General features: G+C 40.9%; 3 protein-coding genes across 3 annotated transcripts; 2 read left to right on the top strand and 1 right to left on the bottom strand.

Moving 5' to 3' along the window:
* Positions 1–2,235: 2,235 nt before the first annotated feature.
* On the bottom strand, positions 2,236–8,644 carry nop53 (NOP53 ribosome biogenesis factor). Its single transcript, XM_020095026.2, has 12 exons — positions 7,936–8,644; positions 7,367–7,443; positions 7,062–7,164; positions 6,256–6,458; positions 5,465–5,520; positions 5,167–5,262; positions 4,593–4,694; positions 4,323–4,487; positions 3,427–3,602; positions 3,043–3,109; positions 2,570–2,646; positions 2,236–2,462 (listed from the first exon to the last, which is right to left on the bottom strand). The coding sequence occupies exons 1-12, from the start codon at positions 8,181–8,183 to the stop codon at positions 2,402–2,404; spliced, it is 1,431 nt and encodes a 476-aa protein (XP_019950585.2). The 5' UTR covers positions 8,184–8,644; the 3' UTR covers positions 2,236–2,401.
* A 44-nt stretch (positions 8,645–8,688) lies between these two features.
* On the top strand, positions 8,689–11,235 carry LOC138412042 (histone H3.3A). The gene is made up of 4 exons (XM_069534585.1): positions 8,689–8,828; positions 9,727–9,870; positions 10,090–10,243; positions 10,340–11,235. Exons 2-4 carry the CDS (start codon positions 9,743–9,745, stop codon positions 10,466–10,468), a joined length of 411 nt encoding a protein of 136 aa, XP_069390686.1. The 5' UTR covers positions 8,689–8,828; positions 9,727–9,742; the 3' UTR covers positions 10,469–11,235.
* Positions 11,236–12,359: 1,124 nt separating this feature from the next.
* LOC109634510 (histone H3.3A) lies at positions 12,360–16,050 on the top strand. Its single transcript, XM_020095027.2, has 4 exons — positions 12,360–12,704; positions 13,761–13,904; positions 14,146–14,299; positions 14,581–16,050. The coding sequence occupies exons 2-4, from the start codon at positions 13,777–13,779 to the stop codon at positions 14,707–14,709; spliced, it is 411 nt and encodes a 136-aa protein (XP_019950586.1). The 5' UTR covers positions 12,360–12,704; positions 13,761–13,776; the 3' UTR covers positions 14,710–16,050.
* The last annotated feature ends 3,852 nt before the right edge of the window (positions 16,051–19,902 follow it).

Here is a 19,902-nt window from a genome sequence, read left to right on the forward strand (position 1 = left end):
AGAGCAAATCCCTTCTGTTGTTGTTGTTCTGAATAAATCTTACTGCTCTGTGGATAACTTCAGATAGGTTCACAAAAAAATCTGTCATCTTTCGGAGGTTGAAAAAATAAATCAGCTATGACTGTTGGTGAGTTACAAACAACATTTCTCTTAAAGGTTCAGTGTGTAGAATTCAGTGACATCTAGTGGACAGGTTGCATGTTGCAGCTGAATACCCCTCACCTCACTCTCCTCTTCCAAACATGAGAGAGAACCTGTGGTAGCTTCAGTCGTCATAAAAACTCAAAAGGTGTTTAGTTTGTCCAGTCTGGGCTACTGTCAAAAACATGGTGGTCTCTGTGGAGAGGACCCACTCCTCCTAAATATAAAGTATTTAAACATAAAGGGCTCGAGAAAACAACAAGTTGTATAATTTAGATGAGTGAAAACATCACAAGGATTAATTTATATTCAAATTCTGCCAATAGATCCTTTCACTTAAATCTTACACACTGAACCTTTAATAATAATAATTCATGAAATAGCTGTGAACACATTAATTGATGTTTGGTTATGCTGGAATGTGAATGACCTCGGTGAGCTTCCAACACGGGATGTAAGACATTCACAGGGACACTGGGCCACCGTGCAGAAGCCTGTCTCTTTGCAGCGAACCAACTTAAGATCACATGAAAATATTCATTCTCTCTCTCTCTCTCTCTCTCTCTCTCTCTCTGTCTCACTCTCACACAAACACAGTTGCGTCGTCATGCAGTGCAGCTCAGTGTTTTAGTGGCTTCGTGTGTCACTCCAGGGCTCCCCAGACTGGAAGAGTAGTAATCTACTCTGAAGGATGTAATGAGTGACCGCAGCGGCGTGCATGCACACGCACGAGCACACATAATCCCTCCCACCCCATGCCAAGGCAATCTGGCAGCATTGTGCCTCACACGTGAAGAGGGTAGATGTAAAGGAGGGGTGGGGGATTGAGGGAATAACACAGATGAGCAGGCTGCATTGTGTGGCAGTAGTGCTCAAGAAAACACAGAGATTATTCCTTCAACCTTCTAACATCCGGTGACTTTCATTGACTCAATCTAGGGGTGGAGAACCCACTCACTAGACACTGAGAGGGATGGCGCAATATGATTAATAAAAATTCAAAAGCAATTAGAAATAGCATGTTCTATTTTTTAGTCCTCATGACCACTAAACTGATTATGACAAATTAGCAACAGCATCAGTGTAATAGGGTTCTCTGCCAATTGGTCTGTCAAGTGGTTAAACCACCTCGGTCCAGAGTCTAGAATCTCAGCGACTTTAGGACTTACTGTCTCTAAAGTGGTGCTGACATTCATGATCCTCAGAGGATGAAAACTTCTGATTTAAATGATCCCCAACATGGACTGTATATACATGTCTGGAAAAGTGAAGCTAATACTTAGGTGACTGAATCATGTCTTCTCTCGAATTACTATATCATCATCATCCTTCATATTTTTCATCTTCTATGGTATCTTTTAGATTTATAAATGTTACATAAATGTATCATACATTGAATTTGCATCAATATTTAATACTCACTAGAGACACGGATGTTGACTGTTTGAGGATTCACATATAAATACACATCTACTCTATAGACATGTGTATTTTAATGTATTCTGTAATAAACCTTATAAATCCAGAGATCACTGAGGTTCTTTGGTGACAAACTGCAGTAGTTGGCACAAAGACATTGATGTGTTGCAGATATTGGGAGGTGGTCTCATGCAGATCCACTTTGTCTTGACGAGGGGAGGTCCACTGATTTAGGCATCTCGGTGGATGGGTGTGTGAAGGGGCTCTGTGGACCCTTAAAATGTAAAGTTTACATTTTCACTGATACAGATAAGGAGCTTTGGCGTAGCTCCAGGCACCATGAGACTGTGTGTGTGTTTGTCCCTGTTCACACCAGCAGGGCACTGAAAGCAATTATGGTTTTAAGCAGCAGGTTGGAATCAATTATTACATATCGACTGCTGCTTTCCTCAAAGGGGAATAAGTATTATGTCTATTGGACTTTACTTAATCAAATCATCTGTTGTGGATATTTAAAATTGCCTGACAGCTACACTGATTGCATTAGTCTGAGTCATGGCATTCAAAGTAGACACAGAGGTCAGTAGATATAAGAAACACTGGAATCTGAATTTAACTGTATATGTATAGAGACTGCAGGATACATATGACTGTTAGACATAAACCACTCCCCAACACATTTAGTTTTTTTTTTTTAATTATAAGTTGTAATTGTCTGAAAAGGACAAGCAGGAAATCAACAGTTATTACATTGTATATACACAGTTCCATCATGTTGCACTTGTGGCTTTAAGCGTCGCCCAGCTTCTCGTGTTCGGCTCCTGTGGTTTGTGGGTCGGCACTAAGTGATCTCCTTAAAAGCCCTCTTCTCCACATACTTCAGCTTGAGTCTCCTCTTGAACCTAAGAGACGGGGGCAGGGTGGAAACGTACATGTTCATCAATACACACCTCACCAATCTGTTCATCGCTGAGCGTCTTTGATGAGCTGTTACATAACAAGTCCTTACTTGGCTCTTTCTCTGGGTTCAATCAGGTTCCTCTTCTGCAGACTCTTGAAGCGGTCCTTGAGGACGCTGCCCTCTGGCTGCAGAGTGGCGGCATTACAAGAGACGGGAAGGGACAAGTCCAGATAAATCCACGAGATGCACATGTGACACAATATCCAATTCCCACCCAAATTACAAAAATCCTTTCACACCATAAAAACTGATTTAAGCATTATCCGAGGACATAATGACAGGAGATAACAGAAGAGACAGGAATTTTCCACTGGCAATTACATCAAATGAAACTATACTTGTCCCTTGAGGGAAAGTGGGTCGTCAGAGTATTAAAGAATAGGATAAGGCTTAGAATAAGACAATAGAGAGTACTGAAGATAATACACCAACTAAATGAAGCAAAAGTAATTACAGATTAAGACGCTATATCCTAACATGCAAAGGTCAAAGCGGGGATAAGTAAGAGTTGGATGACGTACCTTGAGTTGTCGCAGGGAGCCGGCCAGCTCGTCACTCAACTGAACCTCCATGTCCTGAGGCTGGAACCTGCAAATCAGAAAAAAAAGGAGATTGTTAAACATTGTGGTCATGAAAAGGTCTGTTCACATTCTGCCCCCTGCAGAAACAACCACATGTAAAGCTTCATGTTAATGCTGCTATGTTTTGTTTCCTCCCATTTTTGGAGTTTAGCACTATGCTATGGACCAAAAGTCAGGATATCTCCACCTCGGCTCTATTTATTTTGACCATTCTTTTTTATTTCGTCTGTTATGACTTGCTTCACTTTATGAAAGTGCAATACTTAATCACTGGAGAACCCCTTTAACACACAGGAACATGTAATGGGAGAGCGTTATGTGTACTTGAGTTTGCCGAGGCGTCTGGGCTGGCTTTTCTCAGCTTCCTGGTTGGCCTTGCGTAGTTTCTGTTTTTCGTCTGTACTCTGTTCCTGCTGTTTGACAGACGCCTTAATGGAGCGAAGCTGGAAGAGCTGCTGTCGCTGGTCAGTCTCCCGTCTGTTGGTGAGCCGCAGTTGCTCCTGGGGTGGGAAGAGGAAGACGAACAGTCAGGTAGACAATCAGATGATGAGTAGATAAACAACAAGCAGCATCTTTCTGAGGGACTTGGAAGTTATTTCAAACCTCAAACTGTTTTTTTTAAGACATTTTAAATGGAACCTATGTCTGGAGTTGAAAATGAAAGCTCACTTTTTTGCTCTCTGTTATCATCTGTCCTGAGTGATCCCATGACAAGTGGTCAGCTTAAGGTTTAGTTAAGTTTATTATTGAATTTATCTGATTATTTTCATGATTTCATCTATGAAATTGTCAAAACAAACTGTGGAATATGTCAGTTTCCCAGAACATGGGGTGGGTGTTCCAGTGAGTATGGTTTTGTTGAACCCACAGCCTAAAAGCCCAAAGATATTTAAATTACAAGACGTTTGTGAAAATTACCAGAGTAGGTGCAGATACATTTTATTTCGATCACCTAAGTACTTCTCCTCACTTTTCGGGTTAAGGAGTCCTGAACATATCTGCAGTGTTTCACTCAGATTAATCATCTTATCAAAAAGCTTCATTACTTTACAGAATATGTGATTTTTTCCAGACAAGTAGAACATAAATAAAATTCATCCTGCAGTTGCCTTCTACACTGTTGCTCCTTGACATAATCAGAGGAACAGAACCTTCACTTGCATGAAACAGGAAGTTACTGATCCTTAAAAAGTATGTAAAAGTATATATTGAGAATGTACCTTTATTTTTTCTGCCTTTTCTTTCTTCCTCTGTCTCTCAGTCTTTTTTTGTGCCAGTGAGATGGCTCCGACTATTGCATCCTCCTCTTCCTCGTTAGGTGGTGTTTCTTCTTCATCCTCCTCTTCTTCTACCAGACCTTCCACCTCTTCTTGTAAGATCGTGTCCTGCAGAACACACAGACGCTTGTTAGGTCAGAGACTAGATCAGAGTTTCTGCTGCATTTAGAATGAATCAGAAAACGAAGGCAGAGCTGGCATGATCATCTTTACCACTGTGGCTGTGTCCTCTTTGTTGACGGCCAGCTGTCTCTCTAATTTGTCTTCCTCCTTTTTTTTCTTAACCTCCACCTCATGGGCGTCCTTCAGCAAGGCCTGGGTTCAGAGTGGAGGAGAACAGTCAGTTCATTCAGCACAAAAACAAACAATGTGTAACTCATGGGACATGCTTCTTAAAACATTGATCATACTTCGGGCAGATGTGGACTTAATTGAATTGATTGTACAGCTGGGGTGTGTGTATGTGTGTGTACTAGAGATGCGCTGATCAGCTCTGATGACATCCAAATCTGTACGTACGCTTGACTCATCTGCCCATCACCCACCCGCAGGAATTATTGTCTCAAATTTAGAGACCTGCACCCACATGAAAATTCCACCCCACCTCTACTGGTGATAATATGGAAACATATTACACTTAAGATGCCTGGTTTTACACACACTGTCGTTATTAGTCAATATAAACATGGACCTATTTCCGTGCACCATGTGTGTCATTTGGTATTTTGTTGACAGGATGCCTGTAATGCGCGCATCACTTGCGTGTATGCACACAGGTTCCAGTTACCTGGTGGGAAAAGAAGTCTGGGTTGTAGGATCCTCCTGGGGCGATGACCTCCACAGCAGGGAGGACAGACGGCTTCTCGTTCAACTTCTCTGGACGCTGACAAAACGGATGAAAGCACAATAGTCACATTCAAAGCACCATTCATGCTTGTAACCTGAAGTTCTGGACCTGGTTATGGATATTTCATCACCCTAAACAAGCGGATTAGCTCCTCTGCTGGGCGGATATTTACTTTTGAATCCATTTCAAAGTGGTCTCAGACTTCTGAACGCCAAGGTGCATCTCTGACAAAACTCACCTTAACACGCTTCTTGCCAGTCTGTTGAAGGTACCAGGGGTCTGCTGAATCTTTGGCTGTGATGGGGAAAAATGGAAATACTAAGTAAATACAGAAAGGATGTGTTTATCTACACTTTAAGAGCTGGTTCAAAATTACAAAGGTCAGCCCAATACTGTCTATAAATTATTATTTGAATGTATGGTGATAGGGTGTGGTATGGTGATAGTTTCCAAATTTTGAAATTGATGACTTGCTGCATAAAGAACTAAATCAAATCACTTTCATGCTCCAATTGTTAAATGATTCTAGTTGATGCAGCTGCAAGAACCCAAAAAATGGTCTCAGAGAAAGCTGGTGAGTGATTAAGACAAACTCACTCCTCAATTTCTGCGGTGGGTTGAGATGTCTGGCAACATCATCATCAACAAATTCAAAAAACAAAACTCTGGTGGCCTCCTTGTTTGGACTCTAATGATCACATTCAAACTGTTTGGTAAATACAGCTTGGTCTTCGCCACTGATTTCACCCATGATTGAAGATTTAAAGCCAAGGAGATGCACAATTTACACATCATTGTCAATCTATTACTAACATCTACATTTTATCACCTTGATTTTCACAAAACACCAAACTTAAGTGTTTCAAGTGTATCCTCAGATCCCAGACAACCATTTACACAATAATCATCTGAGCTCCTATGTGTTTTCTTCACATTCCCATAAAGGAAATACTGGGAGCGCAAGGATGGGATCATCACTGGACGGACACAGACAGACAAACTACAGACACAGACACACATTCCACTCACTCTCTTGCCCCCATATGTCGTAATATCCTCTGCTGGGGTAATTGTTGGCCTCTGTCACTGCCTTGTTGGCCCCTTTGACGACAGGCTTTCTGCTCAGCAGCCGTTTCTGCCTCCGTGGCACCACACCTTTGGCTGCAAGATGCTCAGCCTTCTGGGCAATGCGACGGAGTTTCTTGGCATTTGGTTGCTGATAGGCCAGCACACTGAGGGAGGAGGCAGATGAGATGAACAGTTGATTATGGAGGGCAGGACGATGTAAAGGAAACAGTATGAGATAAGATGGAAAGCTGTTGGCACAAGCTGCTTTCAGAAAAGACCTTCAGTGGGACTCCAGAGAACTGGGTCCGGACAACGCAGCAGGAGAATCTCCACTCAGATCCAACATATTATTTTTGGGCCTGTTTATCTAAAACCATCTACACTGTGGTGAGTGTTTGCATAACCTCAGATCTCAGGACACCATTCACACAATAGTCTCCTGAGCTCCAATGTGTTGTCTTCACATTCCCATGAAGGAAATACTAGGAGCGCAAGGATGAGATCATCACCGGTCACACAAAGTTCTCAAACATTTAAGAAAACACAGTACAAACTGCAGTACTTTCATGTAACTACATATAAAACTTAAAGCTGACAATACAATTAATTTAGACAAATCTGCAGATGCCTCATGGCAAACATAAAGTTATCTTTATTTTGTATTGTCCAATACAAATTAAACATAACAGTATTCATGTGATACCACTGCTCCCAGATACTAAACGACTACATTTGGAAAGAGAGAAAGAAAAACATTGGGTACTGACTCTTTCGGTGGTGGAACGAGGGAGTCGTGCTGCAGGATCAGGTCAATCCTCAGGGGACGTGATGTTTTTCCTTTCCTCTTCTTCCCCTCAACAGATTCTGGTACTTCACAGAAAAAAAACAGATTCATCACTAACAAGACTGAAAAAACCTACACATCTCTTTATCCAAGCATGTAAAGACACAATCCTAATGGTTAGTACAGGAGTTCATTTAAACCTATTCTACACTGGAAAACACATATTTTTTGTTTCTGTTGGTCCCATTTAATCTATATGAGTTGCACACACTAATAGGAGATATTTACCTTTCTGTTCGACTTTCTTCGGTTCTCCGATATCCAAAAAGAACAAACTGTCATCTGACTTCTCAGACAGGAGACCACTGAAACACATACAGATCACATCATGTCACATTACACATATAACACCCCCAACAGTGCAGACACAATGAAATCAAAGGCGCAGAGCAGCACATTTACTTCGACGACTGAACATCATAATTCTTGCAAAAATACTTATAGTGGCGCTAAACTGAATCTCAATGTGGACTCACTGAAGGTGTGGATTAAACTTCACAGTGTAGAGAAATCATCAGACACAACACCCCCAAGGATTACATGGACTTGGATTGTTTATTTTAACTGGATGACTTAACTTTAGAGAAATCAAACATGTTCCTGGCTCCAGCTAGAGAGAAGCACCGTGTAGTTTGTGACGCTGTTTTAAAGGAATAAAGCAACACGTCGTTAACTGTGTAACATCAGTGATATACAGAGAAACTCCGACACGAGTCCCGTGAGAGAGGTAGAGAGGAAACATTTAAATAGAATCGTTATGGTCAGAGTTTCCACATCACACCACAGTTAGCTGTTACCCTGTCGTCCTCTCCTGGTGCCTGACGTCGTCTAAAAACGACTCCACGTCATTTATGTCGCTGTATTTGTTCCAGTTCTTCTTTTTATTCCTGTTAACGCGTTTCCTCTTGAAGCCCAGCGACTCCGCGGAGTCCTTGGAAGTCTTTAAATTTAAAAAACCTGGCTGCGACGCCGCCACGCGTTTCACCCTCCTGGCGGACGCCATGTTGAAAGAAGTGAAACACGTGTCTTCTTCTTCAATGCTCATACGCTGGAGTGGAGGTGCGGGCGCCCCCCACAGGACCGACAGTGCATGTGTTGGAAGAGCTTTTTAAAAAAATCAAATATGAATATAAATATTAACTTTATGTGTTTCTGCTGTAGCCCAGCTTATGGGGCTATAATGACTGTTTGAGTTTAACAATGTGGAAGTTATATACTCATATATGTGACGTTCACAACAATAGCCAGCCTTGTTATGTAGATATTTTATTTAATGATAATTAAATAATACAAATTTAAAATGTGAATACAGCGTTTAAAAGGCTGGATTGCACTTCACTTCACCTCCCTGACATGTCAGTGTTGTTGTTGAATTTTTCCATCTTAACAAAAATTGTATTAAATAAAATAAAATAAAATAAAAAAATAAAAAATAAACTAACAAAACTGTTAATAAACTGAGAAGAACTTGTCGTTACATGTGAGTGTGGTCACGTATTTGTTTATCATGTTGCAGCATGTTTGTAATATGTTTGTCCCAGATGCATCATGGGAAACGTGTCTCCTATTGCTCTCCTATGTACTTTTTCCTTTTTTTCTCCTCCCTTCGTTTTATAGCGAGAACAACGCTTAAGAGACTCAAGAATAAAATCCCATTTTGCAGCTGCAATCTTTCACGAACTTTTCGCAGGTAAGCATCACCTTCTCGGTGAAACTCAAATCTATCATTCCGTGGTACAGTGGCTGTCGGATGGACGTGTTTTTGGTTTATTTTCGGTGAAAAAGAAAAACGCAGGGCAGTCGAGCTATTATCTGGCTGCTCGGGGAGTCAGGGACCTGAACAGCACTTGTGATCGGGTTGGATTTGACTCGGTAATGCTCCTACAGTGAGGGGTCATCTGACAAAATATTGTTCGCCAATCGATCCCCTGACATGTCCCCTGTCATCTTCAAAAAGTAGATTCCACTTTCGTGCCGCGGTTTTTACAATCTTCCGTCGTTTTTATCGTCGCCCTCTTCGTTTCCTACAACGATTTTTCCTTCCCGTTTACATTCTTCTAGCCAGCAGCCAGCCATCAACTCCGGGTGCGCTGGTTTGCGCACACTGCGCAGCCGGTGTGGGCGGGGTCACGCGGTTTTCCTTCAAAATAGCTCATTCTGAATAAAAAATCGAGCCTCGTGAGCAGCCGGGGCGCGCTGTGCGAAGAAGCGAGCGAACCCACGTCCAGTGCGCAAGGGGCGGGGTGTGTGGACAAGTTGCCGCGCGGTGATTGGCTTAAAGGTTCACAATATCCCGCCCGACAAGCCCGTGCGCGGAATGTGATTGGTTTACATGATAAAGACCCGTGCTATGATTGGATGCCTTTGCTGTCTGTTTTCTTTCAGTTATTGCATAAGCAACCCTCAATCTTGTTTTTAAAAATGAGGCTCCTGATTATTGTTTGTATTTACTTTGACTTAAAAGTAGAGTCAAGTTAGTGTGAAAGTTTTTTTTATTAAATACAAATGGAAAATGATATTGTAATCTTCACATTCTGAGCTAGTTTATGGTACAAAGCCTTTAAGTGCTGTTTGTTATGTATCCACAGGTGATCTTTAATAGTCATGGCCCGTACCAAGCAGACTGCCCGTAAATCCACTGGAGGCAAAGCCCCACGTAAGCAGCTGGCCACAAAGGCTGCTCGTAAGAGCGCCCCCTCCACTGGTGGCGTGAAGAAGCCCCATCGTTACAGGTGAGACAAGAAAAGACAGCTCCCAGGCCAGGTGCAAACTCTGAACTTTGAGTTACTGACATCTTTCATAAGTAAGGTCGAGAAAACACATGAGTGCAAAAAATGATCATCGCCAGATTGTAGGTAGTTTGGCTAAAATGTTGTTGATATAAAAAAAGTCCTACTACAAAGTTCTCCTTCACATTCCCACCTATAATTTTTTTTATATGCATTGTGAAGGCCCGGTACTGTGGCTCTGCGTGAGATCCGTCGTTATCAGAAATCCACTGAGCTGCTGATCCGCAAGCTGCCCTTCCAGCGCCTGGTGAGAGAAATCGCCCAGGACTTCAAGACCGATCTGCGTTTCCAAAGTGCAGCCATCGGAGCTCTGCAGGTTAGTAGTAGCCATAAAAAAATAATATACTACTGTACTGAGAGAATGTTTCGTCTGTCCCAACTAACCACGAATGTTTGACTCTGTCATCTGCAGGAGGCCAGCGAGGCCTACCTGGTGGGTCTGTTTGAGGACACCAACCTGTGCGCCATCCACGCCAAGCGTGTCACCATCATGCCCAAAGACATCCAGCTGGCACGTCGTATCCGTGGAGAGCGTGCTTAAGATGTTTCCTGGTTTATTATATGCTCTGTCCTCTTGTTCCTTCACCACTTTCATCCCTTCCTCTATTCTTAGTAGTTTGGTTTGAGGTTCTATATATATCATATGATTGTGATAACCGTAAAATGTGTGATCATGTCTTCTTTGGTGCTACTAGTAGCAGAGTTTCCTTTGAGATATCTTCATAAATGTTTAAAACTTTGAATCACAATTACACTCCTCACTTCTCACTAGCTTGCTCACAGAAATGCCTTCTTATCTGTATGAGAAGGGTGTTTTTGCAAGCAAAGATTAGTGTAAAAAATGAAAGAAGCATTGCAAATTAGAGACATTCTCATCTTTAGACGGACACATACATTGATATAATGGGTCTTTTTGATTTATTTTAATAGAAATTTGTTGTAAAAGTAGTGATTTCTCTTTTTTTCTACAATAATGGTGTATTTCTACTGTTACTTGTTAATGTATCAAAACAGAAAAGTTGATTCTGGTTGTCAGTTAGAAACGTCATTGTGCTATGATGACACTGCATGGTTTGACAGATTACAAGCGGCATATATGTAGCAGACCTTTGTTGATCATGTTTTAATTTTCAGCCATTTTGTTATGTCCAGGTAATGTTTTGACTTTTGGTTCCTCTCTCAGGTTGATATGGTAACCTTTTTTTCTACTGTGTGTTTGATTTACGTTTTCAGTCATTTTTAAAGGCAAAAATATTTGTATCTTGGAATTCACTTACAAACATAATAAACATACTTGTGGTTAAATGAGCTGTATGAGAGAATCTACATCTTGTCACTTTGGAGTCAAGGAAATCTTGATGAGGATTTTCACAGAATCATGTTAGAAACACTTCGTCAAGAATTGGCAAATTAATAAATACATTTTAAGAAATATAGTCGCAGTTCTTACTCAGTCTTGTGCGTGTATTGTATAAACTTCTATTCTTACACAGAGAACAAATTCTGCTAAAGAGGCCGTTACAACCCATGGAGTGAATAACATTTTAAAATAAGCATTACAGTCATGTTAGTTACCGGTTTTTATTTCATTAATCTGAAAAGTAGTATTTTTAGATAGATAGATACTTTATTGATCCCGAAGGAAATTCAAGCATTCAGTGCGGTAACATACATTGAACATACATTAGACTTGACTTATGCATGAGAGTTAACTTATAACACAGTAACCATACGTAGAAATGGGCCTGAGATGAATGTAAATTTAAATGTGTACAGAGGAATTAAGGAAATTAAATTAAAATGAATTACACAATTGAAGCAAAATTAAACTTTTACAGAGAAATTAAACATTTGCATAGGATTTCAATATATACAGAGGAATTAAAAATGTGCGGGAATATAAAATATTTGCAGAAAATGTGCATAAATAAATATAGAGCTGTGTTAAGTTAACCCGTGCTAATCGTCTATACACAAACTAGAAGGTAACTATAGAAATAAAAATGTTTTATACAACTATAAACTATATTAAAAATATAAAGTGACCGTAGAAGAATGGGAGAAATGGGGATAAAGGACTGTGTGCTATTAAATTAGGCTGTAAACAGATGAATGAAATGATGCACTTTTATGCACTGGACTCACAATTTAGTGAAATTAAGTCTAATGATTTAATTGCAGGTTTTGTTTGTAAATTAAGAATAATGTCTATTTTTAGCTGGGAAAAAAATGATCAATTTGAAAGAGATCGTTTAAAAGATATAAAGACACAAATACAATTTAAAAAAAATCCTAATCTACTTGTAATAATCGTGGCTCTCTGACAGTCTCGTCATTTTTCTGAAGTTTTCTATCTGCTACAGAAACTTACAGCAACACATTTTTATTATTTCAAACCGTCTCTGACGCACCAAAAAAGTTTTGGGTAACTTATTACTTTCGGTTTAAGTCTGAAAGGTCAGTGTCGTATTGAAAGCAGGAAGCATAAATAAATAAATAAATAAAGCTGAGTATTTTCCAGGGAGCTGCTCACGATGTTCAGCAAATAGTTTTTTAAAATAATAAAACTTAACCTCGGTCCTGTTCAACCTGAGCTGAGCGGCTCATTCACAGAAACCCGACCACATTCATATGTTGTGAACACTGTTGCATTGTGGGGCCGGTGATTGACGCGGCGGCCATTTTCCCGCTGGACGCTGCTTCCCATTGTGGATACGAAGAAGAAAATAGAAAGAAGCGAAACATTTCTCACGACTCGCGCTCTCTGCCCCTCACAGGTAAGCGCCCCCCGCACGGGCCCCCGCGGCCGGGGGGGAACTTTAAGCGCTTCTGGTTTGAATGGTTGTGTTCACGGTCGCGTTCGGCGGAGAAAACCGTGTTATTTCGTCGTGTGTGGAAACAACAGACGCGGCTGTGGAATCGGGGAAACGCAGTCTCCTCTCTGTCATCAGCGGGGAACCGCTTTCAAATTATGCGCCGGTTTCAGCTCGGTGTTACGCGGCCGTGAGGGACCGTTCAGCCTCCCCGTGCACATGTACGAGTTCCCCGAAGTGTCCTCTGTCCCGTCCCGCTGTTCGCTGGAGTGCTGGGACAGCGGCTGTCCGGAGAACCGGGCTTGTTTATGTGCTGCTCCTCTGCTCGGGCTCTTTATCCCGTTCGCGCATCAAACCGCCGCCATCATCAGAACGCGGTGGGCGGATCCAGCAACAGTGGAGGGCAGCCGTAGAGCCCGCCCACAGTGTAAGACACCGCGTTCTGATTGGTGGGCGGGTTGTGTTTTTTGTTACGTGTCGGTCCAGCAGCCAATAGCAGCGTCGTTCTTCTTTGATTGACGCCTGTCAGTCTTACTGCGTTAGGGAATGTCTTGTATGTTTACTTACTCCAAAAGTTAACTTTCTCCAAGTTACCTGCTCTAGTTTCCCACTCAGATTTGAAGAGGTTTTATAGAAAGTATCTCAGAATAAGAAGAAAAGTTCATCATGTGGTTAGTAGTCATTGTTTAGGAAGTGTCCACCTCAATGGATAAAATAAAATAATCCTTTATTGGGGAAATTTGCGATATTTTCGCTCTAACCCTGGATTGCAGTGCAGCAGGTAATATCAAGACAGGATGTGAATGGTATGTCTCACCAAGAAAATACAGTAATGAATGCAACAGTGTTTATATATAAGCCTCCATGTGTACATTACTGGTACCAAAAAACAGGATTTCCTCCCCAGAGATATCACAATAGAGAAAGCACAATATCCTAAATCAGACGACTTATCTCTTGCCCATATGATGAGTTGAGCATATTGAACTTCATTTGTCGTTTCTCTTCAATCTTATTCAGGTGATCTTTAATAGTCATGGCCCGTACCAAGCAGACTGCCCGTAAATCCACTGGAGGCAAAGCCCCACGTAAGCAGCTGGCCACAAAGGCTGCTCGTAAGAGCGCCCCCTCCACTGGTGGCGTGAAGAAGCCCCATCGTTACAGGTGAGACAAGAAAAGACAGCTCCCAGGCCAGGTGGAAACTCTGAACTTTGAGTTACTGACATTTTCATAAGTACGGTCAAGAAAACACGAGTGCAAAAAAATTCTCAAACCCTAGACAGTAGAATCTCCAAACCAGCTGTATTTTAGCTTTAATGTGGTCAATATTTAAAAAAAAAATACATTCTACTGCCAGGTTCTGCCTCACATATCCTCCTATAAATATTTTATATGCATTGTGAAGGCCCGGTACTGTGGCTCTGCGTGAGATCCGTCGTTATCAGAAATCCACTGAGCTGCTGATCCGCAAGCTGCCCTTCCAGCGCCTGGTGAGAGAAATCGCCCAGGACTTCAAGACCGATCTGCGTTTCCAAAGTGCAGCCATCGGAGCTCTGCAGGTCAGTACTCAAAATCACATGTTGAATTGTACATATGCATAAATGATATTGTCAAGGCAAAATTTTTCTTTAAGGAGGATAGAAGCAAAATCTTTACTTAAACTAGAAGTAAAAAATATTCTCTATTTAAAATATCCCAAACTACTTTTGGGAAGAATTTACTTCACAATATGTTAAAACACATGTTTTGTCTGCTGCCACTTTAGATTTCTAAAGAGCTATGTACACTAAATCCCTGAACTGTGCTGACAGCGACTTGTTTTCTGTCTCCCTCTCTGCAGGAGGCCAGCGAGGCCTACCTGGTGGGTCTGTTTGAGGACACCAACCTGTGCGCCATCCACGCCAAGCGTGTCACCATCATGCCCAAAGACATCCAGCTGGCACGTCGTATCCGTGGAGAACGTGCTTAAACGCACCTCCTCCTCCTCTTGGTCTTTAAACTTTTCACCCCCTCCTGTCCTTCCTTCACCCCCCTGTCTCTCCGTCCCTCCACCCTCACCTGCCCCAGCACCCCCTCTCCCTGTGTTAGTAGTGTGTAGAGGAAAACTGATTATATTATGGATAAATAAAGTGTATAGTCGTGTTTTTCTTAGTGCTCTCAGCAGCAGACTTCTAGGGTACTCTCTTTTTGTGCATGTACCAACTCTTTGGTGATGAGGTCTCCTCAAGCACATGTCTCCTTGTTTGCACTGTTTCTAATCTGACTGTTGGGTAAAGGATGATTTGTGGAAAGAATGAGGGAGACAAAGAGAAGGGCTAGAACATTGCAAACAGGGGCAGACAGGAGAAGAGGACGGGTATTGTCTGCTGGGGGACTCTGGTCTCTTTTCCGCAGCAGGGTGCTAGAACAACTTACCTAGTCCTTTTCTCCTGCCTCCCATTCTCTGCCAGCCTCCACATGTAGAAATAAGAGTGTCAGTCTCTGCTCATGAAGGCAGAGGATGGACTTTCTGTTCCTGCATGTGTCTGCATGAGTGCCGGCTCTGATCACCACTGCGAATTGTATACAATCCATACAATACATTGATTTGCGATTACCATATTAATCACTGCTGTCATTTGTCATGTGAGGTCTCTTTTTCTTCCAAATAAGTTTCATTCACAGGATTTTTTTCTTTTCAAACTGTGGATGACATGGAGATGGGGGGATGAATCAGACATTTAAAGAAATATTTTTTTCTACTGAAATGTGATGCTACTGACTCGTTCTGGCACCAAAGTTTGATCCTATGTAGATGCTCTTTTCCTAACAAGCATTAAACCTCACCTGTTTTTGTGGTGTTCAAATTGGTTTCATCTAATTATTTAAAGCCAAAGCTTGAGAGCTCAATGATGGTGTCAGATACTTTTTTAGTAGTGGCTCATTTTTTAACATAGGACCTTTTTATGGCAAAGGTCCATCAAGGTTTGTAATGGTCTCTAAAACCAAAAATTCTCAAAGTGTGAAAATTATTTTTTAAAAAGACAAAATAACTGATTCAAATGTATCGTAAATCAGTGTTACATGAAAAATAGTAATTGTCTGTACAAGTCCCCCCTGTGCTTCAGTTTCTTTCCTCCGGATCATTTGATCATCTGTATACTGTTTCTCAGGTTGACTGGTCACCCTTTTAACTTAATTTTTAGTTTTTGCTCAATTTGATTTTCTTTTTTTTCCTTTTTTGAAACGTTGAGGATGATGTTTCAATTATACAATGTTTGTAATTTCCAGATTTGTCATATAAGGTGGTAATAAATGGATGTTACACACACACGCTCCCCTGTCTCATATTGTGTCGTATTGTGTTATAGTATTTACATTTCAATATGACCAAAGCTGGAACAAGGTCGTTCTATATATAGCTATCTATCAGAGTTTCTATATATCTATAAAATACATATATATATATAGAAACTCGGGTGGCCGTGGCCTCTCAGCAGTAACTAATGCAGCTGTCGTGGTACAGGTTCAGGAACAGTTTGAGGAACATGACAAAGAGTTCAAGTCTGATCAAGCGTCTACGAGATGTGCTGGAAAATCAAGTCTTATCAATGGATTCCTCACCTATTCTTTTTGAACCACTGAGCAAGACTATTTATCAAGTGTGCACATGTTGTCCCACCAGGAGGATAAACCACTCCCAGATCTTCAAACAGTGTATGAGTCACACACTTAACTTTACTACAACAGAGCTCCATCCATAGTTAGAGCTCCATTAATACATGTCTGTATATTTTCAAAGCAGGCTCGAAACCTTCAGTGTATTGAGACTCACACTGACACCTCTTACACCACAAGATGGCAGCAAAACACTGTAAATTACACCTGGGATGTAGTGTGTTTCAATCCTGAGTAATGCAGTATATACAGTATATATATATATATATATATATATATATATGTGTGTGTGTGTGTGTGTGTGTGTGTGTGTGTATTTACACTCATATAACATACCTACTTTAGAACTTGCATTCTAAATTTAATTTGAACATTGACTCTACAGAGAAATACTTTACACAAACGTCTTTACCCATTGTCCTCTGCTTGTTGTAAAATTTGTTATGTACCTCTTCTTCTCTCTCACACAAACACACTCAGAGACACAATTAATATCCCTTTCTGGACTGACATCATTCCCCTCATCAGTGTTTAATTTCATCCTTCTACTTCCTTGATTAAAAGGGATCAAGCCATGCCCTCAGCCATATTCATTACAATGAAATCCACACACACACACATACACTTATTTTACCCATGTCACTGCGGCCTCAGCTATACTCATTACAATGAAACACACACATAGACAAACAAACATCTAATCAAACAGCAGCCTTTAATCCTGTTGTTTTGAATGGGCGCTGCAGCTTCAGTGGTATGGACACACACACACACACACACTGATTGTCTCCAGTCACTTTACTAGGGTGATGACTCTCTCTCTTTCTCTTCATCCAGTCAAGTGTTTTGTAGATTGGGTTGTTGTTTGAATGTTTTTAATCAGAGTCACATATTCAAATCAATAGAGTCAATGTAGTGAAGGACGCCTCCAGTTCCGTCTCCCTCTGTGTTCTTTTAAATCAGTTCTAATCGAAATGTCATTCAGCACTGTTAAAGAAAAGTAAATATTAGATTTATAATGTTTTTGGTTTAAATTTATATGGCTCCCAAAAAACAAATGTAATGGATCTGTATAAGATTGCTTATTTATACTGTGTTTATGTGTTTACATCTTACTGCTGATGTATTCAATAAATTGCTATTGCATCATTTAAACTAAATCTCTCTTTAGTACCGACCTTAAGAATTCCATTGTTGGACATGCTGTACTTCAGTCAGTGCCAAAACGCGGCACATTTCCCAGATTACTGTGAAAACTGGGCTCGCACAATTAACCAGATAATTATACATGAAATAATTTCATTCTTTGGATTAAAAGCTAATCTAACTGCAGGATTACATAGCGGAATATCAAAAGAACTGTTTCTTTCCCAGGGATTTGGAGTTGGATATTGGCGTGTGGGACTAGAAGAGCCAGGCCTTTATTGTTCTCAATGAGCTTTAACAACAAAGAATTGTGATCAGTGGATTATCTTGTGTAAATTGAATGCATTTCTCACCAGGTCTTTGGTTTTTACAATCTTCACACGTGTTCACCTCAAAATGAGTCGAATAGGACAAAACAGGCCTGTGGTTTCTCTTTGTTGTAGATTATGATTCATCATCAAATTTACATCCTTTTTTTTTTTTGCAATTAATCCAGTGAATGCAACACGAGCCTCTCTAGTTTTTTTAAAATGTGCGTTGTATCATTCTTCATCAGAAACATGGAGTCATGAAGTGAAGCAGCGTCATGTGAGCCTGAGATGATGTGCCCCCTCATGTGCAGTACTCTGCCCTAATTGCTGAGCATGTAATGGACCGTACACGCCCATGCATAAAAATAAGTATGTGTATAGGTATTTTCTTTCCAATTGTATGTCTTTGTCCTTGTGTGTATGTGTGTATGTGTGTATGTATATACGTGTGTGTGTGTGTGTGTGTGTGTGTGTGTGTGTGTGTGTGTGTGTGTGTACACAACTGTGTGTTCACCTTCCCCAAGGTCTGCGTATAGTGGTGCTCCATCTGTGGCACTCAGGGGATTACAGCCAATCTGTCTGTCTGCCGCTCAAAGTGCTGACCGTCAGACCAGCACCAGATTAACACAGTGCTGGGATTGGGTGGAGGGGGTGGTGGGAGGGTGCGGCAACGGGTGGAACATGGGTGAGGAGTGATGGGGGGGATGGGTTGAAGAGAGAGGTGGATATGATGTTCAGGAAGAGAGAGAGATGTGTGTGTGTGTGTGTGTGTGCATGTGTTGGTGGAGGTGGGGGTGGGGGGCAGGCAGGGGGCAGGTTGAAAGGTCGACCCCAGATTAGTACACAACTGGTACAGTGTGTGTGTGTGTTTGTGTGTGTTGGGACAGAAGGGGACACAGAGTGGAGTGGGACAGAAGGGGGATAAGGAAGAGGGACAGATGTATGTGGTGGGTTAGTGGATGGGGTCACATTTAACACAAAACCCCAGTGTAATGAGGAACAGCGATAGGTAGAGACCTTAGACTGTAGAGACACAAGCTTCATGTCCACCTCAAGCTCCAAACTGTTCCAGCAGTTTGCTCTGTTGATACATGTGAGAACAGGACCCATGTTTCATTTGATGACTGATGTCTGGAGGAGATCTGTAAATCTTCCACTATGGTTTTTGTGTGAGTGATGTATGTGATCATGTGTAAAAGCAAACATGTTATTTCTCTACCGAAAGGTGACAGTCAAAGAAAATGTACACAGAGATGAGGCTGGAGGATGAATCACAAATATCTTCAGATATCCACAAATGTATTTTTTCTGCTGCACTTAGTTATACTTTTAACTTTTATTTATTTAAAAGGGACGGTACATGGTTCATAAAAGTAATTTACCAAAGTCTTTTAGACTTATCAGTCCAAGGTAGTTTGTTGTTAAAAAGAGAACAGACAAACACACATCATATATATATATATATATATATATATATATATATATATATATATATATATATGTATATATATGTATATATATAGAATTTTAATTTTAATTTTTAAACATACTATCTGAGGCAAAATCCAAAATATACAACATTTAGTAGAAATTAGATTATTAAATAGATACACGCTGAGGCAGACAAATAACTGATAGAAGTAGTTATGTAAAGAAAAGAATGAGGTTTGAAACCTTAATCTTATTCATGAAGTAATACTGTTTGTCAGACTGGAGGATAGGGTTTGTGTGAAATGGAAAACTTTGCCTGCATGGAAACGCAGCAGATTTTGGACGCTCTGATATGATCCACAAAGGTTACATCACAAATATGTATGATTGTTTGAGAGCAAGGAAATTAGAGTCAGCGAAGAACCAGATTGCGAGATTTGAGACTCCCACACAAGGTTGAATTCATAAACATGTAGAACAAACTGTGTAGAGCTGTGTGCTGTCACAATGAGGAGGAATAATGCAACTAACAAAGAAGAAGACAGCGACGAACTTTCAGAATTCTATGCGTGTGTATGCGTAGTGGGAGATGTAGGGACTTGGACTTGGGGGGGTGA

Source organism: Paralichthys olivaceus, chromosome 11 (assembly GCF_024713975.1).
Source record: "Paralichthys olivaceus isolate ysfri-2021 chromosome 11, ASM2471397v2, whole genome shotgun sequence".
NCBI lineage: Eukaryota > Metazoa > Chordata > Actinopteri > Pleuronectiformes > Paralichthyidae > Paralichthys > Paralichthys olivaceus.